This window comes from Geotrypetes seraphini, chromosome 19 (genome assembly GCF_902459505.1).
Source record: "Geotrypetes seraphini chromosome 19, aGeoSer1.1, whole genome shotgun sequence".
In the NCBI taxonomy this organism is placed as follows: Eukaryota; Metazoa; Chordata; class Amphibia; order Gymnophiona; family Dermophiidae; genus Geotrypetes; species Geotrypetes seraphini.
In genome coordinates, this window is record NC_047102.1 from 38959945 (window position 1) to 38984277 (window position 24333).

The following is a 24333-nucleotide window of genomic DNA, read 5'->3' on the forward strand; positions in this document are numbered from 1 at the left end:
GCCCTGTAGTAAAAACAGAACATAAAATAAATCAATTGACTTGTCCTCCCTTGCAATGACGTGTCCCCCATGTTCACCTATAGTTCGAATCAGGTCAATTGTGCACACTAAAAATGCCCACCTGAGCACATAGTCATGCAGATGCTGCAGTACAATGGGCAACAGGAGGATCTGGAAAGTGAGGGCAGGCAGGCAGTGATACAAAAACAGCAGACACCCGACCAATTGCAGCGTTCCGCCATCTCCCTCCCTCCACCTCACCTTAGATATAGAGTATGCCAGATTTCTTTTTTGCCCAGCCGCACGCGCGGCTGCTCATTTGTTCAATATTCTCCTCTGATGCAACCGGAAACAGGAAGTTGCAGGAGAGGAGAAGATTGATCAACTTGAGCAGCCGCGCGTGTGCAGTTTTTTGAACACGTGCGGCTGGGTGAAAAAAAAAGCCAGAAAAAAAAAAGCCAGAAAAAAAAAGCCAGAAAACTCTAATCTAAGGTGAGGTGGAGGGAGGGAGATGGCGGAACGCTGCGATCGGGCGGGTGGGGACCGTGCGATCCTTGATTGCCTCACTGCGGAGACAAGTCCATTCACCGCTCCACGGGGCGGTGAATGGCCTTGTCCCCGTCCCCGCAGAGACCACTATTTTTTTCTTCCTCGTTTCGGCGGGTTATCCATGGCTACTCGCGGCTAGCCGTGGGTAACAACCACCGTGTCATTCTCTAGTCCTCATCAGCCATCCCATTGTCTTGCCCAAACACAGACTCGCCGTTCTCTGTGGCTTCTATCTCACCAACCTCTGCCTGGGCTGGTAGCCATGAGGTAGACTGTGGCTTCCTGATTCTCTGGGCTTTCAATCTGTGGCTTGCAACCTGCTGACTGGCTCTGGCTTGTTGGGTTGGGAGCAGGTGTGTACTCTGATGCTGGCTTTCCAATTCCTTCTGGGTCTGACTCCCCTCCTTTGAGAAAACTACTCCTTTTTCTTTCACTGCAGGGAGCTGATTAGTCCTCCCTGCAGGTGTGTTAGGGAGAACTCCTCACCTGGTCTAAACCAGCTTAAGCCTGATTGGGAGTGGCTTGTATTCCAGCCCTGCTCTTTCCTTTCCCTGGCTCTGTGCCTGCTGGGAAATGTAGTCTTTCCATCTGTTTCCCTATAACTTGCTTAGGTAAAGCTAAACCAGATCTGCCTGCTTTAGGCAGGGCTTTAGGAGAATTCATTGCTGGATGGCTTGACTTGTAATTATTCCTAAGGGCTGCTTTGGGACTCTCTTTAGCAAGCTTAGGAATACTTTCAAGGATTTTAACCTCATTTCCCTTTTCTGGCAAGGCTTCCTCACTAGGAACAGGGGTAGCCCTGTGACAGTATACATATGATATCATCCGTGCTTTCTTGTTGAAGGCCCTCCAGATGCTGCCAGAGCTTGGGGCTTTCCAAAACCCAGACAAACTGCCAGGTCTTGGAAAGTCTGTCCGGGAACCCCGACAGTCCTCTAAAAAGAGGACATGTCCGGGTTTTCCCGGAGATCTGGTAACCCTAGCTCGGTACACCATCAATAGCACGCAGGAAAATTGTGCCCCAACAATTCCACTCCATCAAATGTGAGCACCGACAAGTGCGTGCATGAAGGGAGCAGGATTTTCGGGGTGCAAGTGTAAGTGTAGGGGGGGTGTTTATGGCAATCTTCTAATTGAGAGCGCATCAGCATTGAACAGCCCCCCCTAAGAGCGTGAGAGTGCCACACCCCCCTCATAGCGTGCCCCCCCTCAATAGCGCATCGGTAAAGCATAGCACCTCCCCTGAATGAGAGCGCGAATGTAGTGGTGGTGGGGTTCCCCCCACACACACCCTCAGTGTGCAAACAGGAAGGCATAGGGCGGCAGAGCGAGCTGCAAGCGCTCAGAGCATGAGGAGAGCGCGAGTTGTAAATGTAGTAGGGGGGTCCCCCCCACACACACCCTCAACGAGAGCATGAGTGTAGTGGGGGTTCCCACCAACCCCCCCAACCCCCTCAGAATGCAAGCGGAAAGGCATAGGGTGGCGCACATTTGTCCTGCATGCAAATGTCAGCGCGCCAATGTCCTTCGCGCATTTGACGGGTCACCCCCCTAGCTCATACATCTATAGGGCAGGTGGCCTCTGGTAGCTTCCAATCACTACTGGGGAAATGAAAGTCTTTCAATAACTGCTATTCCTGCTGAAAATAGGTTTCGAGTTCAACTGTTTTCCCTGAGCCCTTTTTGCCATTTTTTAAAAATAAAGTGTAAGGAACCAGTGTGCTTCGTAATATTCTACAAAATGCAAAGCACATTTCAAAATGGCTTTGAATGAGGTATGAAAAGGATTCAGTCCCCCTGCGGTTCATTTACACAGATTGGCCTAGTGTAGCTTTCCTCTCAAGCACTGAGGCCTTAGTAGGCCTCATTGTTTGCTTGGTTTTTTAAAATTATTTACATTACATTACATTAGAGATTTCTATTCCGCCATTACCTTGCGGTTCAAGGCGGATTACAAAAGAGATAAAAAAACGGAGGGTTACAATGGAAGAACATTTGTCCTTTCTAGAGAGGTAAAGAGTTATGTAGTTTCTGTGTGGCGGGAAGAGGAAGGGGGGAAGGACGGTAAGTTTGAAGTTAGGGCTGTTTCAGGAATTTCTTGAAGAATGTAGTTTTTATTTCTTTTCTGAACGTCTTGTAGTCTGGCGTCGTTATCAGTAGACTGGAGATTTGGTTATCTAGTTTAGCTGCTTGAGTGGCCAGGAGGCCATCGTATAGTTTTTTTCCGTTTTACTTCTTTGATCGAGGGCTGTGTGAATGGGGTGTGTGTTATTAAAATCAAAAATAACATACAAGCATTACAATTTGTGCAGGCAAAACGAAAAGCAACAAGTTACATCACAAAATAACAAAATATTAGGAATCAATTATTTATCTAAAGGGGAGGGGAGATCTTAATACATGGGACCAAATTATTCAAATAGAAGAACATAAGAATTGCCGCTGCTGGGTCAGACCAGCAGTCCGCTCACGCAGCAGCCCTTAGGTCAGGGGTAGGGAACTCCAGTCCTCGAGAGCCGTATTCCAGTCGGGCTTTCAGGATTTCCCCAATTAATATGCTTTGAGAGCAGTACATATTCATTGGGGAAATCCTGAAAACCTGACTGGAATACGGCTCTCGAGGACCGGAGTTCCCTACCCCTGCCTTAGGTCAAAGACCAGTGCCCTAACTGAGACTGGTCCTACCTGCGTACGTTCAGGTTTAGCAGGAACTTGTCTAACTTTGTCTTGAATCCCTGAAGGGTGTTTCCCCCTATAACAGCCTCTGGAAGAACGTTCCAGATTTCTACCACTCTCTGGGTGAAGAAGAACTTCCTTAGGTTACGAAATCTATCCCCTTTTAACGGCTTAACAATGGCCTCATTGTTTACATTCACACCTGGCAGATGCAGGTCTCACATGGATCTCCAGGTGACCAGATCTGTCCAACTGGAAACTCAATCCCATTGTCATCAACAGGACAACCTAACCAAAGGCAAAGAAAACAAAAACAGGAGAAAGTTACTGAAAGATAAGAACATATATTTTCTGTCTTTAGAAGAGAAGACCAGCCCTGGGACCAGTAAAATAAAAGGCTGGTTAATGCCACATGTGCTTACATAAGAAGGGGAGTGGGAAAAGGAGTCTTGAGAGGTGTTTGGTAAGACCTGGGAGAATAAAAGCTCTGCATTATACAGCAAAATCATTTGGGGGTAATTCTCCAACAGAGCGCCTGGGACAGGAGTCTAAGCAGTTTAGGCCCCCCCCCACCCCTGTTCCACCTATCCCTCATCCCATTCCACCCAAGTCACGCCCTATTCCGCCCCAGCCTCACCCCCCCCAACCTGTTCTCGTGCTCGCAGGGCATCGGGAGGGCATCTGTGCACACGCAGGTGGGATGCGCATGACCTCACCACGTTGCATCCACGCATCCCGACGTTGCCCCAGACTGGAAGCTTTTCAAATCCCGGACAAAGTGCCGGGTTTTGAAAAGCCATCCGGACACCTGGACATGTCCTGTAAAAAGAGGACATTTCCGGGTAAATCTGTCTGGTAACCCTATAGCAGGTGCCTATTTCAAGCTAGTTCTATAAAGAAAAGAGTAGGTGTTTATTGTCCATTTATCCCCCTAAAACACTGGGGGGGGGGGGGGGGAAATAATCAAATGAGATTAAACAAAATGATGCGAGAATATAAAAGTGCTCAGAACTTTTTAGGTAAAGAGACCCCAAACGGGATCATACCCTTAGTTGGTGTTCAACAAGAGGTCATATATTCATGGAAGTGGTCACTTTTGCATGGAAATGACTACAATACCAACATTTACGCACATTCCTGATGCCTAGAACTACGCATCTCCTTATAAAGCGACCCCTTTCCTCCACACTGTAGATGATATTCTAAAGATTTACTCTAGAACTCAAGCTATTGAACATGTACAGAGTGTCTGGTTGTACAAAATCGGCAGTCTTGAGGGGTCCGTCTGTGAAGGTCAAGTGGTGAGGCTCTCACCTCTGACTGTGGAGGCCTTCTGGCACCTGAAACAACAGTGCCCCACTTCCAGCAGCCACTCTTCCCTGGGGCACTCAAGAACTGGGCAAGGAGTGAAGGAACATTCCACATCACCGTTCTGGAAGAGTAAGAACATAAGAACATATGAATAGCCTTACTGGGTCACCCTCTAACCCAACTACGATAAACCTGTGCCTCCTTCCGCGCTACCTGCAATTCCGATAAAACTTTTGTAAATCCGGGTTCAGACCGGATCCTAATGTAACGAATGTAAACCGCCTAGAACTCTTTGGGTATGGCGGGATATAAGAACCTAATAATAATAATAATAATAATAATAATTAAGTCCAGTAGCTCGTTCTCAAGGTGGCCAATCCAGGTCACTAGTACCTGGCCAGCAATATTCCATGCTACCGATACAGTGGCTTCCCTCGTGTCTTTCTCAATAACAGACTATGGACTTTTCCTCCAGGAACTTGTCCAAACCTTTCTTAAAACCAGCTACGCTATCCATTCTTACCACAACCCCTGATAACGCATTCCAGAGCTTAACTCTTCTCTGAGTGAAAAAATATTTCCTCCTATTGGTTTTAAAAGTATTTCCTTGTAACTTCGAGTGTGAAAAGCCGATATTTCATGCGGTAAATGAACTTGAAATGTAAGGAAGGACAACTAAACACATTTTGGGGGGATGACAGCTCATCATTTACAGCCACTTTTACTTTTGTCAGTTGTGGGGGGATTTTGTGTGATGGTAGATACAAAATAAAACAAGGCACTGCAGACACCTGTACAAGAAGCAAGCAACGTTAATTAAAGAAACACACAAATTGCTCTGCACATACAGGTCAGTGTGCAGGTGTCTGCAGTTCCTTTTTTGTTTTCTATCTAATGTGCCCTTCTGCAGATCTGTTGGATTTTGTTTTTGTGTTCAGCTCCTGGATCTTGTGCGATGCCACAGAAAATCTGGGCGAATCTATTAAACAGACTGAGCTGCTGAGTTAGGAACTGTAACACTTCTGTTTCTTCTACTCCTAGCCCAGGGGTAGGCAATTCCGGTCCTCGAGAGCCGGAGCCAGGTCAGGTTTTCAGGATCTCCACCATGAATATGTATGAGATGGATTTGCATGCACTGCCTCCTTGAGATGCAAATCCATCTCATGCATATTTATGGTGGAGATCCTGAAAACCTGACCTGGCTCCGGCTCTCGAGGACCGGAATTGCCTACCCCTGTCCTAGCCTAATGGTTAGTGCAGTGGGGCTAAGAACAGGCCTCAATTCCCTCTGCTGCTCCTTGTGACTCTGGGCGAGTCATTTAGTCGACTATAATCTGGACCTATAGCTCCGCCCCCAGCCTCGCCCCTCAACCTTTTTATTATTATTTTATTATGATTATGATTATTCTCATCGGGAGGGAAGGCATCCGCACGATAGCGTGACCACGTTGCATGCGCAGATGCCCTCCCAATGCAGTTCCAAAGAAGAAGCTTTTCAAAACCTGGCCAAAGTACCGGGTTTTGAAAAGCCGTCTGGATGCTCGGACATGCCCGGGTAAGTCCGGATGTCTGGTAACCCTACACTTAACCCTCTAATATCCCAAGTACAGTGGAACCTTGGTTTACGAGCATAATTCGTTCCAGAAGCATGCTCGTAAACCAAATTGCTCGTATATCAAAGCAAGTTTCCCCATAGGAAGTAAGGGAAACTGCTTTGATTGGTTCCACCTCCCCCCCCCCCCACGAGACTACCAGCGCTGCTCCATTCTCCTCCCCCCCCCTTGAGGAATCCGACACTGTTCCAAATCCCTCCCCGTGATCCGGCTTCCCCCCCCCCCCCCGTTTCTGTAAACGGCGACTAAGCGTGATTGACGCGCAGACGGCGCCAGCCAATTTAGGTGCCGTTTATAGAATCAGCCCCTTAGCATCACCCTCTGTTTTTGTCTTGTTCTGGTTCAGAAGATTATAATTACGTCACGTTTTATGTTATCGCACATGACCATCTATGGCAGGGGTGTCCAACCTTTTGGCTTCCCTGGGCCGCATTGGGCGAAAAAAATGTTTCTGGGGCCGCACAAATGCTGCAGCAAGATAGAGGAGGGAGCCGGCAAGACGGTAAACACCCGGGGGCAGCAGAGGAAAACACTACATCGCCCGGGGGCCGCACAAAATACTTCACGGGGCCGCATGCGGCCCTTGGGCCCCAGGTTGGACACCCCTGATCTATGGAAACAATGCACAATTCATACCCGACAAACACAAGCTCTGCATTGATCTCCATCCTGGCTGAACTCAGCTCCATGAGGAAATATCTGACCTTGAAAAACACATTCAGCTGTAGAAGGAATTAAAGAGTAGCAATTCATTATTGCACGACTTCTCCGTTGAAAACAATCACATAACAGCGTGATATATTGTTAGGCTTTCTCCAGAGCATCTTACAATGAATACAGTTACACAATTATTCAAGCAATCTATAAATCAGTGCAAACACTTAGAGAAACAATTGTTAAGGGGCTAAACTAACTCTAGTGCACCAGAGCTTGCATAGGATTGTGCGACTCATACACGGAAGATTAGAGTACACAGACTTTCCTGCATGCTAAGGCCATTTTTAGCACAGCAGTAAAACGGTTAATTGTTGAATTTTTGTATTAATGCAGCCATTCAAGAATGATTAGTGCATGAGTCCTAATTTGTAAGTGTTAAGGGTGTTTGTGCTAATCAGTTGGCATACGGCCATGCAGCTGTGCTGTACTGCAGACACACTTACTCCCTGCCCCCTCCCCCCAGACACGCCCTCCTCTGTGGTAAAAATAAAAATAATTTTTTTATTGCGTGGTGTGTGCGTGCCAACCTGGAGCTTACCACAGGACACCTGAGCATGCCGTGAGGTAAATCCTTTTAAGCTTCGGTAAGCACATGCCACTTCCAGCTGCAACTTAGTAATTCCTTGGAAGTTCTGAATAGTTAGGGCGTAATTTCATAACTGGATGCCTTTGTGAAATGTCCAAAGTCACCTCGTCTACATTATCCCACGCTGATTAGTGCAGAATTAGTGCAAGAGACCTTACCACCTACAAAAAGGGGTGGAAGTATGGGATCGTGTGCTAGGCTCTATTAGCACATGGCCACTAATTCTGAAAATAGAAAATCGCCCATTTTCCTGCTGTGTTAAAAACGGCACTAGCACTCAGGAAAGACACACATAAGGGAGCATTACTGTCACTTTTTACAGTGGCTTATTAAAAGGGCCCCTAAGTAATTGGCGTGCCTCAAAAAGATTTACCTCTTATTCCAAGTGATAAATATCCATTGTGATACGATTCAACCACTCTTAATAACTATAAATTTCATAACTTTACCGAGTTTTCCCTATCATAAAAACTAAGATAAGTCATAAACCTTTAGTACATATGTAAAAGCATTTGACTAGAAGCACTTTAAGGCACTTTTTAAGCACTTTGAAACTATTGCACTTTAAATATTGAAATCCAAATAGGATTAAAAAAAAGTGGGCCAGTGAGGAGAAAACACGTCAAGCTTATCGCTATGATAAATATTTGAGCGATGAGTGGTGTTTCTGAGGACCGAAGCTTCAGTAAAGTTATGAAATTTATAGCTTTTAAGAGTGGTTGAACCATATATCGCAAGATATTTATCACTTGGAATAAGAGGTATTTATGAGCTATATGTGATTCCAAGTTAGAAGAAATAACCAGCTTAGTTAGTGGGACTCAAAAAGATTTACGACAGGATACTTGGGGCTCCTTTTATCAAGCCGTGCTAGCGGTTTAACATGCGGAATACCGCACGCTAAACCGCCGGCCGCGCTAGCCGCTACCGCCTCCCTTGATCAGGCGGTAGTTTTTAGGCCAGTGCGGGGGTTAATGCGTGATGAAACATCGCGTGCGTCAACCTCGCTAGCGCAGCTTGATAAAAGGAGTCCTTAATGTTGGATATATGACTTGGACGCTGTAGCGCCTCGTGGACCGAATGAGAAACTTGATTGGATGTCTCTGATTTAATTCTATTGGCTGCCCTATGTTCATATAAGATGATGTCCGACACGGGAGCCATTTTGAATGCAGCATGTTTGTGAATACCATTTGTGTGAGTGGTAAGTAACTTTTTGGACTTTCTTGATGGCAGTTTGGAACTCATTGCAGAATGGTCCTCCCTGATGCATCTGGAATTGGCGAAACATAACATTATGCTGGAGGCTAGTTTTGCATGAGCATGGCCTGTTGCTGCTAAAGCAGTGATTCCCAACCCTGTCCTGGAGGAACACCAGGCCAATCGGGTTTTCAGGCTAGCCCTAATGAATATGCATGAGAGAGATTTGCATATGATGGAAGTGATAGGCATGCAAATTTGCTTCATGCATATTCATTAGGGCTAGCCTGAAAACCCAATTGGCCTGGTGTTCCTCCAGGACAGGGTTGGGAACCACTGTGCTAAAGAACTCAAAGATAAGTGATTTCTTAAGCTTCAGTTTAGTTCTTCCTTTTGCTTTCTTCTTCTCACATTTTCCCCCATCCTCCTGTTCTTACCTTATTTATTTTTACCTCTTGATACTGTAAACCTTTCCTGCCCTTGATTGTCACTTTGTGTCTAGTATTGTTAATTGTACAGCGTACATTTCCCTGTTGTGTTTATTTTATTGTTGTTGTTTTTTTTTATTATTTCCCTTTGATTTTTATCTATTGTTAACTGTTTTGATTTGACTTTTTTGTTAATAATTGCCGTATATCAAATAAAATAACTAGTAGTGAATTTGACACATTTGGATGTATGATTAAAAAAAGTTTCTATTAGAATATGGTTATTGGACCAATGATTGATTCGACAATTATTGTGACTGGATCTGTTATTGATTTATACCATCCGAGGGTCCATATATAAATATTATTCAGTTTGAACTCTGGCATTGTACTGTGATAGTTCTTACGTTGACTAGTGCGGATCACTCATGTATGTTTAAAAAGATTTAAAGCATATTCAACTTTTTTTTTATTAGCCATGAGCCAAAACAAGGGGAAATTGCCAAATGTACTGAAAACTTTGGCCCTGTGCACATTCCTACTGCCCGTTAGAGAATGACACGAGGACAGATTTTTCCCTGTCCCCGTGAGTTTTGTCCTTGTCCCTGCCCCATTCCTGTAAGCTCTGCCTTAACCACACAAGCCTCGAACGCTTATGATTTTAAAGGGTTTGAGGCTTGTGCAGACGAGGATGGAGCTTGCAGGAATGGGGCAGGGACATGAAAAGAACTCACGGAGACGGGACGGGGAAATGAATCCTCGCGGGGATGGGGGAAAATTTGTCCCCATGCCATCCTCTACTGCCCATACTACCACTAAAGGCAAATCTATAACAAAATCTATAACAGATAACAAGAAGTCATATGCACCTTCCATATGTAAGAGGTGCCTTACTGGGCAAATACACAAAGGCCCTGATTCTATAAATGATGCCTAAAGCGCCCAGATTGGCGCAGCTAGCCGATCTAGGCACTTAAGCCTTAATTGGTGCCATTAATTGAAAACTGCAATTCAATTGTAAATAATTCACAATTAATTAGATACTAGGCCCCTACCACTTTGAGGTAGACGTCTACTCCAAGGTGCCTACCAGAAAGTAGATGTAGTTACTGTGCAGATCATGGGCGTGTTTTGCATTTAAGGGACATATCATGGGCATGTTTTGACTTAGGAGCACTCATTTAGGCCAAGAAAACCCTGGCATAAATAGAGCGCACCTAAGATTTCAATGCCTACTGATGTCTAAGACCACTTTAGGTGCTGCTAGGTGCGATTCTATAAATGGCATCAACTATGATTGACACTTGTGTTCCTCGGCACCTACATGTTAGATACCACTCGTAGAATCGGGACCAGAATGCTGTTCTAAAAGGGAACACAAAAATACTTATGTGCATAACCTCAAAGGGTACATACACATGGGTGGAGCATGGGTGAGACATAGGTCCATCTCCTATTGACATGTGTATCTTACAGATTACTATCACTGGACTGGTTTCATGCATAACTTTTCAGAATGCCCTTAGCACAGCCATGCCTCTCCTTTGGCTACACTCCCTTCTGAGATTTGCGCTATGAGAGCTGGGCTCCCTGCCTAGCATGCAGCTAGATGTGCCCGCAAATTTTAATAGTGCCAATTGGCATCAATAATTAGTGGTGAGCTCCCCAAATACAAGGGGGTGCCAAAAAGTTCTCAACCCAACTAAGAAGGAAATGACATGGAGCCATGAAAACTTACAAGTTATTCCCCCCTAAGTTCAACACACTTGGCACATTGTGTCGGAAGTTTCTCTAACTCTTCCAAAAAATACCTGGTCTGGTCACTGAAATACTGTTCTGCAGCTGCAATCACCTCTGGATCACTTGAAAATTGTTGCCCTATCAAACTCTTTTTAAGGCTAGGAAATAGAAAACAGTCAAATGGTGCAAGATCTGGTGAGTAGGGTGGATGGTCTATGCAATGAAACCCCAACTGCATCAAAACATCCATCATTTTGCCAGTCTTGTGAGCACAAACATTGTCTTGCAAAAAGAGAACTCCTTTCTGTAGTTTCCCTCTCCTTTTTTTCTTTCAATGCCTCCTTTAATTGGCCCAGCATATTATAGTAGTATTCTTCATTAACTGTTTGGCCACTTGTAAAATAATCAGTCATTACAACACCTTCCTGATCCCAAAACACTGTGGTCATGAGCTTTCATGTTGACTTTTGGGTCTTGAATTTCCTTGATCTTGGAAAACTTGAGTGCCGCCATCGCATATACTGTTTTGTCTCAGGATCATAGTGGTGTAACCATGTTTCATCAACAGTTACTAGTCGTTCCAAAAGGTTGGCACCAACTCACTGAAAATGCTGCAAAATCAACTTGGAAGTGTCCACTTGATGTCGTTTCTCGTCAGCATTCAAACAATTGAGCACCCATACCCAGCTGCTCATGAATTATATACCCATGTTCCCTAGATATTGTGACCAGTCAGACCCAGGCTCTGCCAAGGTCCCAGCTAAGCTTAGGAATAAAGTAAAAGTAAAATCCCGGAAGGAAAATGCCAGGATTTCCCAGGATGATAATGTGGGGGATAATGCCAGTGGCCACCAGGAGGAGCCAGATTTATCTGAAGATGAAGGGAGTGAGTTTTGTCCAAGTCAACACCAGGGGAGCTCAAGAGGCCCCTGGAGTTCTGCTGACACACTCAGAACAGGGCACGCCCCTAGAGTAGATAAGCCAGCAGTGGCATTCAAACCAGCAAGCCGGTTAGGGAGGAAGTTTAGGTCTTGTCTCCCTAAAGCTTCACCTGAGGCAAACAGGAGTAACAGCCCTATACCGATGGAACTGGCTGAGGCTGGGCAAGCAGAAGATTTACTACTCCCAAAGGAAAAGCCTATGGACTGCCAAGAGACTTGTGCTGACTGTGATTCCAATTATCTTGAACCAATGCAGGTGGACTTGGCTTTAATCCACAAACAGTGAGTGTGGTTCTTTTGGAACTGTTTGTGTGCTGTTTTTGTTTTTTCTTGAATGTTGTTTTGGAAGGAAGCTAGGAGTGTGTGGGGAGAGGTTTTGCTGCCACCTTGGGAGGGAATTTTTGAAAGCCTATCTGAAGGCCTTTATGTTAGCAAAACCTGGTTCACTCTCCTATTCCTGGCAGACAGATATGTTTGTCAGAGGCTTTCCTTTATTTCATTTAATGATTGGAAATTGAGGAAACTTAAATGCTGAACTTTATTTTGATGGAATAAAATACCTGTTTTGGAGCAGGCAGTACTGGCTCTACAAAGAGCTGGATCCCCAGAGCCATTGGGACCTGATAAGCAGGGGAAGAAAGTTGAGACTTCATTATGGACTGCTTTAGTTTCTTGCCCTTTTTGGCAGTTTTGTTTTTGTTCTCTTTAATGCTATAAGAAGCCCTAACTGATGTTACAAAGTTGGAGGAAGTACTTACCTGCCTTAACGATTCAAGTAAAAAGAGCTATTTTTCTAAACAGCCCTAGGATTGAGGCTTTATTTTTGTTTGAATTAATTGTGAGTTCGGTTGAAAAATCCAGTCCTGCAGGGTGGCTCCATGTCGGGTCACACGCTAATGCAGTTTGTTGTAGCCATCAAAATTACTGCAGAGCCCTGCCCTGGGCTATAGTGGTGGCCACAATATCTGTAGTGTCTCACCAATTGTTTTAGCCAATATTCACTGATCTGTTAAAATCAGGTCATGGACATGGTCAACAATTTCAGGAGTTGACACTGTTTCAGGCCTCCCAGATCTTGCTGCATCTTCAATCTTGAAATCTCCTCACTGAAAGTTTACACACCACTTCTTCACTGTGGAGTATGATGGGGATTTGTCATTCAATGTCTGCATCATACATTCATGGATTTCCATTGGAGATTTAATCTGCAGGAATAGGAACTTCATGAGGGCTTGGAGTTCCACACTTGAAAATTCCACACTTTTCATTGACATGATTCAATCAATGATCCGAAACAATGTCAAAACATAGCATTACAATTCTGCAAATTGGCACCTTGCAAAATAAAATAACATTCTTTTCAACGACAGTGAAGAAACAACGCTCAGAATTTAGGAAGTTGGTTGGGCTGAGAACTTTTCAGCACCTCCTCGTATTGATGGGTCAGAGCTCATTCAATTAATTTGTGCATGCATCTTGGGCACGTGCACACATTTCGGTGTGCAAATCTGTTCACCATACATAGAATCCAGCAAAAAGTGTGGAGCACTTAGGCGTGCCGATTTACTACAGCCATAGATCTAAAGTCTTACCTAAATTCGATGCCTTGATGCCAACTTTCACTAGTACTCTATAACAGACTCTTGGCACCATGAAGCTGGTGCTCAGTGCAAAGCATTCAAGTGCCAAATTACCTCAAACCGTGCACAGTCTGATCAAGTTTGTCCTTCTAACGAATGGTCTAATAAGTTACAACGAGCCCCTTTCACATATGTTACATTTGTCAATAAAAAGCAATTAGACCATTTTCTCCCATTGTTGAGAAATTATCTTATTACTGAGTCACCAACCTGGGCATTGAAGGCAGCAGTCTGATAAAAAAGGGTGAGGACATGTGACCGGAGGACACTCTGGGGAGATACAGGTCACATTTCCAGCCTGGGGGAGGGAAAAAAAAAATCCAAAACCACTGAATCTTTTTATTTATTCATTCAATTTTCTATACCGTTCTAGGAGAGCTCAGAACAGTTGACATGAGTTTATTCAGGTCTCGAGGTACTTGTTCTCTCTTCTAATCTTTTGTAAACCATGCCGAGCTCTGTTGTTACAGAGAAGATGCGGTATGTAAGCCTGAGGTTTAGTTTAGTTTACTCAAAGCATTTTCCCCTTAAAGTTATGAGCCATAAAAATTAATGAGGGCTGTTTATACAGGAAATCGTGTATGTTTTCTCATACTTACAAGACATATGCAGACAGTACAATTATCGGCAGAGAGAGAAAACACCTCTCCATCCACTCTGGGGACTCCTTCATAGAGACAACCTGAAACAGAGACCAATGAAAGCTTCCCCAAATGAATGGTAAAAGTTTGCTCAAATTGTATTATAACCCCTCTGTTCCACAAAGTGCGCTATGCAGGAAACAGCAAATTAAAACTGCATAACAAATTATGTACAGTATATTTAGCGATATAACATAGCCATATAAACAAGTACATGACCGAATTAAACATTGGCTTTTCCCATTGCTCCCTCGGTCTCTCTCCTTCCCCACTTTTCTATTTCCCTCCCATCTTTCACACGCTTCCTAGTCCCCCCATTTCCATTCTCACTCTCTCAGCCTTCACCTAACCTTCACATCTCATCCCCTCACCAGTCCCCACCTTCATTCCCGTCTTTCCTTCCTTCCCTGGCCTTCAGGCCATTCTTCTCTTACCCTCCACTCTACCACCTATTGCCTCTAACCATCTTATTAACCCAATATCTGTCCTCACTCAACCCCTTCCTTGACTAATTCCCTTCCTCTCATATCCCTTTCCAGTTCACCCCTCCCCACACCTTTTTCAATGCCTCTCATCCTCTCTTCATTCTTCCAAGTTATTCACACACTGTATCAGTCCATCCTCCCACTTGATCCCTTTTCTATTACCTCCCATTTCACACCCTCATTTATTCTCTCAACCCATCAGCATACCCCCACTCAAAATTCATACTCCATCTCTCCCATCCATAATTCCATGCTCTCTTTCCCCATTTTCTGCTCTGTTCCCCTTCTCCCCCCAGTCCCATTCATCGTCTGCTCTATCTCCCTTCCCCCCTATACAGCCCCATCAATTTTTTTCTCTTTCCAGGGTTTCCTATCCATTTGATAATTCTTCTCTGTCCATGTTCACCATCATTCCTTCTATGTCTCTGTGCTTCCCTGTATCCAACTTTTCATGCCTCCCTTCCTTCCCTTTCACCTGCACTCCTCACCCCAGGGCCAGTATCTTTTCCCTGCCCCTGTTCTATCTTAGATAATGTCTCTCTCTTTTTTTCTCTCTCTCTCCCCCCCTCCCTAACTGTAGGTCCAGCATCTCTTCCCATCCACCCCAGGTCTGGTTTTATATGTGTTTTTTTCCCTTCACTCACACCCCACATCCCAGCACCTTTTCCTCTCTCTCCCCATGGTTTCAGCACCTTTTCCTCTCTCTCCCCCACTCCCATATCCAAGCTCTTTCTTCCTCCCCTACCTACCTTGAATTGTAATCTGTCTTCCTCTATCACCTGAGATCTGACATCTCTCCCCCTCCCCCGTGATCTGGCATTTCTTTTTCCTTTTCTACCCCCCCCCTCCACTGCCACACATAGGTGTGGCATCTCTCTCTGCACATGGTCCGGTATCACTTTTCCTTCCCTGTACCCCACCCTCTCTCTTCTCACACCTCTACTCTGCAGGCTTCTAACCTTTGGCCAGTGTCACCAATCGGGGCAGCTTCATCTCCTGCTACCTTCTTCCCCTTTGCAAAACGTCCTGTTCTGAATTAGATACCTGAAGTTTTCATAGTACTTGAAGTACAGCAAGGGTGCTACTAGATATCCAGGCAACCATTTTGAATAGCAGGCGATGCCAGGCAGGAGTGGGCATCACTCTTGCCCGTTTCCCTCTAGACCAGCAGGGATTAGCTAGGTCGATCTGCAGGAGCCCAGGGCACTTTAGATGTTCACTGGGGGAGGGGGGAATGGAGGACTGGGTCAAGAAGGGATTGTGAAGGTCCAGGTGGCAGGACGGTGATTTTAAGGGGGGAAGTATGCTGCTCCAAGGGGTGGGAAGGGGGATCCGAAAGAGGGGTATTATCATCTGTGCAAATAATTTTATGCGGGTCCTGACAGATATCCAGATGGGATCCATATAAAATGTCTTTTGTGGGTTGCAGCAAAACTTCGGCTGGGACACACATAAGCTCCGGCAGCCACTGCTAAAACAATTAGGCCCAGATATTCAGTTTCAGTGCCTAAATAGCCAGGGCTAATTTAGCCAGCAACAATAAGCATTTAAAAAATGCCGACCATCACTGGCTGATCAGCCAATATGTTATGTTACAGTTTAATACAATTAGATATATCACCCCAGCCTTTTTTGTTCTAGGTCAGTGGTTCTTAAACCTGTACTAAGCCAACTGGATTACTGCAATATCGCCTATCTGGCTATTTCCCAGAAGAATAAGCAGCGATTACAACAAGCGCAGAATGCGGCAGTCAGGCTGATCTTCGGGTTGAAGAAGTTCGATCATATAACTCCCTCCTACCGACTCCTGCATTGGCTGCCGATGGAGGCATGTGTGAAGTTTAAATATGGCTGCTTTTGCTTTAAGGTACTATTCGGCCAAGCCCCCAAATACATAACTGACCTATTCTCATTTTCAACCAATAGATATAAGAGAAGCTCAAACTTGAATTTTGTTTCTCCCCTGGTTAGAGGATGTAAATTTAAAAGACATCACCAACATCCTCTCTCTTATCAAGCAGCATTATGGGTTTAAGAAAGGATTGGACAAATTCCTGCTGGAAAAGGGGATAGAGAGGTATAGATAGAAATTTACTGGTCTCGGGACTTAAGGGTCTCCCGTACGAGGAATGGTTAGAAAAATTACAGCTATACTCGCTCGAGGAGCGCAGAGAGAGGGGAGACATGATCGAGACGTTCAAATATCTCACGGGCCGCATCGAGGCAGAGGAAGAGGTCTTCTTTTTCAAGGGTCCCTCGGCAACAAGAGGGCATCCGTGGAAAATCAGGGGCGGGAAACTGCGAGGTGACAACAGGAAGTTCTTTTTTACTGAAAGGGTAGTTGATCGCTGGAATAGTCTTCCACTTCAGATGATTGAGGCCAGCTGCGTGCCTGATTTTAAGGCCAAATGCAATCGACACGTGGGATCTATTCACAAGGTAAAAGTAGGGGAGGGTCATTAGGGTGGGCAGACTGGATGGGCCGTGGCCCTTATCTGCCGTCTATTTCTATGTTTCTAGGTCCTGGACCTGTTGGGCCACCGCGTGAGCGGACTGCTGGGCGCGATGGACCTCAGGTCTGACCCAGCGGAGGCATTGCTTAAGTTCTGATGCAAAAACAATTACTTACACTTGCCAATATGGGGAATTTAGAAGACCTGAAAACATATCTGTTCTTAAAGTACATAGGAAACTGATTTGCACAATCTCTCCCACAATAACTGATCTCTAGAACTGTTAATCAATAGATATTAACTATGTTAATTCTACTCAATCTGTAACATTTATAATCATTGTAAACCGCATAGAACTTCACGGTCCTGCGGTTTATAAACTGTTATTATTATTAAGTGGTTCACATTCAGGTACTCAAGCATTTGTCCCTAGCTGTCCTGGTAGGCTCACACTTTAATGTACCTGAGGAAATGGGGGATCAAGTGACTTTCCCAGGATCACAAGGAGCAGCGTGGGATTTGAACCCACAACCTCAGGGTGCTGAGGCTGTAGGTCTAACCACTGCGCCACATACTCCCATATTAGGGATATCTTGAAAACCCGATTGGCTAGGGGTCCCCCCAGGACAGGTTTAAGAACCACATATATAAATTTTAAATGGTCAGAAATCCATAGTCATGATAGGATATACTTAACACACACATTCTAAAGAAAAAGTCCAAATTAAAAATTATTACAATAAAACAAATTTCACATTACCATGTATTTCCCATTTTCATGAGTAAATCTTTGAATAATTGTTGATAAAAAGATGTTAGCAAGGATTGGTGATAATGATAACCCCTGTGGTGTGCTGTTTACAGAGTACAGCTATTTAATTTGTAACTTAGAAATAGGAAATGATTTGAAAAGTTGTTGACTATCATAGTCCAAAATACAGGTCGCTCACCATCGCATAATGGACAACATTTCTGTTGCATGGGAACTGGGTGGGAGCAGGACACATTACACTTAACATCCTCACAGAACACCCGTCCTTCCTAAAAGGGCACAAGACATTTTTTTAGGTTAAAAAATAAAATCATTTACAAGGTAGAACATAGGCAATAGTTAAAACATTATTGCTGCAGCCACTGTCAGAACTCTATGAATCTACAAATTCTACCCTATACCTTGCTGCCACTAGTGATATCACAACCCTGGATTCTTTTCAGATTCAAAACTGACGTCCACAAAGACCGTGAATTGAAGAAGATAAAGTAGAATAATTCCACATTAGCCAATAAGGACAAAGTTTACATACCTGACAGAAGCAGTCTAAACATCCTGGTTCCGTCCAATTACTGCCCGAGTGGTACATTGCCCCCCGATACCAGCAGAAGGAGGAGGAGGATGTGGTAGAAGTGTATGAATGAGCAGAAGGGCTTTGAGATGAGGGCGACATGAAGGGAAGATGCAACAAGAATGGGGTAGGTTGTAATTTATCCTTGAGTGACATCATTGAGGTATTTTGTGCCAGTGGGACATAGGATGTGGCAGTAAGTTTTGGTAAAGAGGGTAGAGCTCCAGAAGTTGGCTTAGGAGTTGGAAAGACTGTAGAAGAGAGGGTGGAGGATGAGGATGTGGATGGTGGGGCAAATGATGAGGCCATAGATTCCTGATGAGAAGGGGATGTGGGCAGAATTGCCAAGGCTGGGACTGAAGAGATATTAAGAGGGGGCAAGGAGTCACTAGAGACTGTAGAGGTTGGGGCTGATAATGAAGATAATGGTAGCTGAATTATCAATGTGGAGTCGAGGGGGGTAAGAAGAGTTTTAGAACGATACTGCTGAGAGCTTAGAATGGGAGCTGGTGCAATGATCATATCAGGAAACTCTGGAAAGAAAAAAGAAGTCACTTAGGAAAAAATTGTCTTTCTTCACTCCTCATATAAAGGTACGAGGGGCCACTGAAAAGTTTTCAGCCCAGATGACAAAGTTGGGGCAGTCTCTATCGATGACTAGTTCCTCGGAGCTTGGTGGAAAAATATAGGAACAAAAAAAGTGTCTACGTGTCTAGCCCTCGATAGAGAATGCCCCAACTTTGTTGGTCGGGCTGAGAACCTTTCAGTGGCCCCTCGTAGAATAGAAATGCAGCAACTTCCATATGCTTTTAACAGATATTTAAATTATTTTTACCACCACATTAAGACTTTATTAGTTTTTATTGTAAAACATTTAACTCGTAGATAAAATGAGGCACCGTAATGCTCCCTCAAAAACATCTTCAAATAATTATTAATCAGCAACAGTAGGATTTTAGTTATGCCCAGTAGATGGTGCTTTAGTCCCACAGTTTTCACTGCCTCAACTTGTTTCTCCTGGCTTCTACCTCTAATCCTACTCCCACTCACAGACAAGTTTTACTCTGTACATACCTTGGCATGTGTGTCCATCCAGTGCCAGCTGGTAACCCTTGTGGCAAGAACAGAGGTAGCTTCCAGCTGTATTGGTGCATATTTGCTGACAAGGAGAAGAAATGGAGAGGAAGTGGTCAGGCAAGGGGGAGCACTCATCCACATCTTTAAAGAAAATAAGACCAGACATACAAATAAGTACACGGATCTCTGCACCTTCTTTTCAGAATGAATTCTGTTATCATACTATCTTCAGAAGGGTTCTCTCTAGGCCAGGGGCTCCAAACCACACTCAGCCAATCATGCTTTCGGGATATCCACAATAAATATGCATGAGACCGAAATTAGTTACCTAGGAATCTAGAAAACAAAGACTAGATTCCTGCATTTCAGCACGTAAATGGTGCCAATTGTTGCATTTTTGCATGCAAAGAAAGGTAATTGCATGCACACAGTTAAAGGATTGCTTTTTAAATGGTAGATCTGATGACCATATTCTGATATAGATAGATAGATAGATCTTCTTCTATTTCTAATCTAATCTAATCTAATCCTTAGGTTTGTATACCGCATCATCTCCACGTTCGTAGAGCTCGATGCGGTTTACAGTAGGAGAAATAGGAAGGAACTACAAGAGAGGGTTAGAGGTAGAAGTGTGAAGAAAATTTAGAGGACTTGGGATGCCAAGATATAAGAGTTTCCTTGATTCCTAAGTTGGAGGCAGACTTACATTTTTTGAGAAAAGCCAGGTTTTCAGATGTTTGCAGAAAACTTGGAGAGAGCTCAAGTTCCGAAGAGGGGAGGTAAGGTTGTTCCAGAGCTCAGTGATTTTGAAGTGGAGGGAGGTCCCTAGCTTTCCTGTGTGGGAAATGCCTTTTAGCGAGGGGAAGGATCTATAGATATATATATATATATCAGAATATGGTCATCAGATCTACCATTTAAAAAGCAATCCTTTAACTGTGTGCATGCAGTTACCTTTCTTTGCATGCAAAAATGCAACAACTGGCACCATTTACGTGCTGAAATGCACTAGTAATAGTCTATAGGATAGTGCATAAGTACTTTGTTGCACAATTGCGAAGGGGCTGCACATGATTGATGCACGGATGGGCCCTTGGCTTGGTGCCAACTTTCACACCTAACTTATAGAGATGCCCGGGGCAGTGATGTCCCCCCGCTCCTTCCCCGCTCCCCCTGCCGCATGTGCGCCCCCCCTTCCCTTCCCCCCACCTCTAGTTGTTCACCACCACGAGCAAAAAGAACTCCAACACACTCCTTGCGACACTGTCGTCTCTCCTGCTGATGTCACTTCCTCTGCGCGGCACCCAGAAGCAACGTCGGCGGGAGAGACACTGTAGTCGTGAGGAGCATGTTGACGTTGCTGCTTGCAGCAGTGAACAACTAGAGGTGCAGGGGAAGGGGCACCCGCGTGGCAAGGAGTGGGATGAGGCGGGGTGGAGAGGTGCCGGTGCCCTCCCCCGACATGGCGCCCGGGGCAGCCCACCCTCCTGCCACCCCCCTTACTACGCCACTGTGCGTAACTATGAATTTATTAGGATTCGTTAGAAAGTGAGGGCTTGTGCTCTGTCCCCACACAGCTCCTTACCGTCACAAGATACCCCGTCAGCGCTGAGCAAGAAACCAGCCCGGCAAGAACAGAAGAAGCTTCCAAAAGTGTTGTGGCAAGTGTGCTGGCAAAGCAGAGGTTCCTCCAGCCATCTGCACTCGTTCATATCTGCAGCAGGTCAAACAAAAACACACAGCTATAAAATCATCATGAACTCAAAAAAATTTGACCATGGATTGCAAGTAACTTGGTTTGCAAGTGTTTTGCAAAACAAGCAAAACATTTTGTTAAATTTTAACTTGATATAATGTCTTGCAATACAAGTACTTACAGTATACACACATCACAACTGAGCCGATGGTTCTTCTCTCACTGACGCTGCGGGAGTGTAGTGACTGTTCTAAAGTATTAAAGTTTTTGGGTTGTGGAACGAATCGTCTGAGTTGCCATTATTTCCTATGGGGAAATTCGCTTTGATATACGAGTGCTTTGGATTACAAGCATGCTTCTGGAACGAATTATGCTCGCAAACCAAGGTTTTACTGTACTTTTAAACTGGCACGGTTAACATCCACAATCCATCAAGAAAAACAATTAATCTTCCTAGATAAGCTCCTCACCCCTTACACACCGTCAAGGTCTCTCAGATCCACTGATCAAAATCTCCTGACCATCCCATCTTTGAAAATAATCAGTACGAGAAGAACAGAAATTTTTTTCGGTAACCACGCCGCAAACTTGAAATCACTAGCCTTCCTTTATTAGAGCTTAAACACGATTAGACAAGTTTAAAAACTCTCTCAAAAGTTTCCTTTTCAATGACGCATTCCAGAGCTGAAGCTACTGGCAAACATTGGGTCCGTACAGTAAAATAATTAACATCTCCACAGAACAACAAACTTAGCCTTTTTTAGGCTATTATTTTACCCTTCCTTCCGTGTTTGCCCATTTAGGGCCTCCTATTAATCTGCGCTAGCAATTTTTAGCACGGTGAGCCGCGCTGAATGGCCCACGCTGCTCCCGATGCTAAGAGTTCCTATGAGCGTTAGGAGCAGCGCAGCCCTCTGCGCTACAACGATCCCTGCATTTCGAAAGTGCCGCATTGCTGAAAACAAAGGCTAACCCTAAATATGTGGAAACAAATGCCATGACTTTCACATGTGCAGGAGTCAAGTTGTGGAATGGCCTTGTTGGCCAGATTCGAAAATGTGGAGAGAGGAATTCATTTAGGAAAATGTGAAAGACCCGACTATTTGTAGATGCATTTCTTTGAGCGATTGATTTTATGTAAGACTGAATTTGTCTGTTTTTATTTTTATTTTGTATAGACTCTTAATATTTTATGTATGTAACTCCTTGTAAACCGTTTTGGAAAAAAACGGTATAGAAATTAAAAAAAAAAAAATAAACTGCTAGCACCGTTTAATAGAAGAGGGGGTTAATGTTTCTTTTCTATTACAATTGTAGTTCTACCTTGTCTTGTCTTAGTTTTGTATGTCCTGATTGTTTTTACCCTAGTTTTTAACTGTAAATCGCTTTGAAATTTTTATAAGTTGATAGGAACAAACTTTTTCCTGAAATTTCCCTGCCAATGTCTCCTACATATCCAAGAGACAGATTACGTTTCTTGGAATCCGCTGCAGTTAGAATCATTTCTTAAAGGAAAAATTTAACTTGTCTTGATTTGGGGGGGGGGGGGGGTTCAGATAAGAGGGAAATAATATAAATGGCGCCCATGTAAAATATGGGGCGGGGGAGTAGGTCTTCCCATATTGATTACTTAAATACTTTCCTAAAATTTTGTGAAGGCTTTTCTTCCGCTTTTTGTGGGCTAGATGGATTTGCCTTAGTTTTGTATAAAAAAAGATTGTATATTTTTCCTTTTATGGATTTTTTTTTAATATATATTATTTTTATTTTACCATATTTAGGAGCCACATGAGATTGGTGGGGAATTTCAACCTTTATCCTCCAGACAACCAGGGATTGGATGCACGTGGGTGGGGGCAGCCTTGACTAAGCCATGCCAACTGCAAGATGAAGGATCACCATTCCATTTCTCTCAGTGCTCATGTAAATGATGGGCCTGATTCTATAAGTTAGGCACTGTTTATAGAATCGTGCCTGAAGTGAACTTAGTTGCTGGTAAGCATCTAAGCTTTAGGCACACCCAACTTATACCAGGGGTTTTTTTTGGCCTAAAGAGCGGCTCCTAAATCCAAAACAGGTGCATACATGCAAACACGCCCACAATCCACCCCTAACTATGCCTGTTCTCTGGTAATAATAATAATAACTGTATTCTTTTATACCGCCATAACCAAAAGTTCTAGGCGTAGGCGCCTTGAACAAGGCATCTACCTGAAAGTGGTAGGCGCCTACCGAGTTAGGTGCCTACCATCTAATTAATATTAATTTAAGCCAATTATGAGGTGCTATTTGCTTGTTATCGGCTCCAATTAAGCTTTTAAAATAATTAATGGCCACTTTTATCAATCAACGCTAGACGTTTTTAGCCTAGACTGACATGGTAAATGCTAATAGAATTCCTTTGAGCATCGGACCATTTACCTCGCCAGCCTGCGCTAAAAATCTCTAGCGCAGCTTGATAAAAGAGGGATTAAGTTAGGTGACTAGATCAGCTAGGCGAGCCTAACTTTAGGCATCTTTTATAGAATCTTCCAGCAGTGGCGTAGGAAGGGTAGGAGGCGTCGGGGCAGTGGTACCCCCCACGCCCTATTCTCCACCGCTCCCTCCTCTTCACCCTCCCTCTTCTCCTTCGCGCCCCCCATGCCACACTTGTGCCCTTCTCTCCCACCCCCATATTTCTTTACGTCTCTGCTAGCGCAAGCAGCTTCTTCAGCCTGCTGCTTGTGCTGGCTTTCCCTCTGATATCACTTCCTGGCCCCGCGACCCAGAAGTGATTTCAGAGGGAGCCAGGCCGGTGCAAGCAGCAGGCCAGAGGAGATTTAAAAAGGTATGGAGGGGGGGCGGGGAAGGGAGGGCACGGACGTGGCACGGGGGAGCGGAGAGGTGCTGGTGCCCCCACAAAGACGGCGCCTGGGGTGGTCTACCCCTCCAGCTCTTACTATGCCACTGTCTGCCAGTCTGGATCTTATCTTTCACCTGCTTACCTATGCAGGAGTGTCCGTTGCCATGCAGATGGAATCCAGGGCCACAGGAACACCTGTAGCTACCAACGCTGTTCTTGCATCTCTGCTGACAGGGGGATCGGCTCTCCGAGCACTCATCAATATCTGAAAGGGAAATGCTACAGCAGCAGGGCACTCAACATTGCTACTGGATATGGAGGACCTCTCGTTTCCATAAAGGGAGGGAGGGAGGAGGAGGAGAGAGAAAGAGCCAGAAATGTTCTGCATTCTTACC

General features: G+C 44.5%; 2 protein-coding genes across 3 annotated transcripts in view; one reads left to right on the forward strand and one right to left on the reverse strand.

Annotated features, from left to right (window-relative positions):
• The window catches only part of LOC117352262, an 80392-nt gene that overhangs the window by 54367 nt on the left and 1692 nt on the right, over positions 1 to 24333 (forward strand). The gene's annotated exons all lie outside the window — the stretch shown is intronic.
• VWCE (von Willebrand factor C and EGF domains) overlaps positions 1 to 24333 on the reverse strand; it is a 79244-nt gene that overhangs the window by 30560 nt on the left and 24351 nt on the right. For both annotated transcript variants that reach the window (XM_033928603.1, XM_033928604.1), the window contains 10 exons: positions 24081 to 24203; positions 20986 to 21114; positions 19398 to 19541; positions 18285 to 18856; positions 17931 to 18021; positions 14001 to 14083; positions 13612 to 13699; positions 6786 to 6871; positions 4540 to 4657; positions 3428 to 3513 (listed from right to left, as the gene is read on the reverse strand). In XM_033928603.1, the coding sequence (XP_033784494.1) occupies positions 3428 to 3513; positions 4540 to 4657; positions 6786 to 6871; positions 13612 to 13699; positions 14001 to 14083; positions 17931 to 18021; positions 18285 to 18856; positions 19398 to 19541; positions 20986 to 21114; positions 24081 to 24203 (1520 nt within the window). The remainder of the gene's footprint in view (positions 1 to 3427; positions 3514 to 4539; positions 4658 to 6785; positions 6872 to 13611; positions 13700 to 14000; positions 14084 to 17930; positions 18022 to 18284; positions 18857 to 19397; positions 19542 to 20985; positions 21115 to 24080; positions 24204 to 24333) is intronic.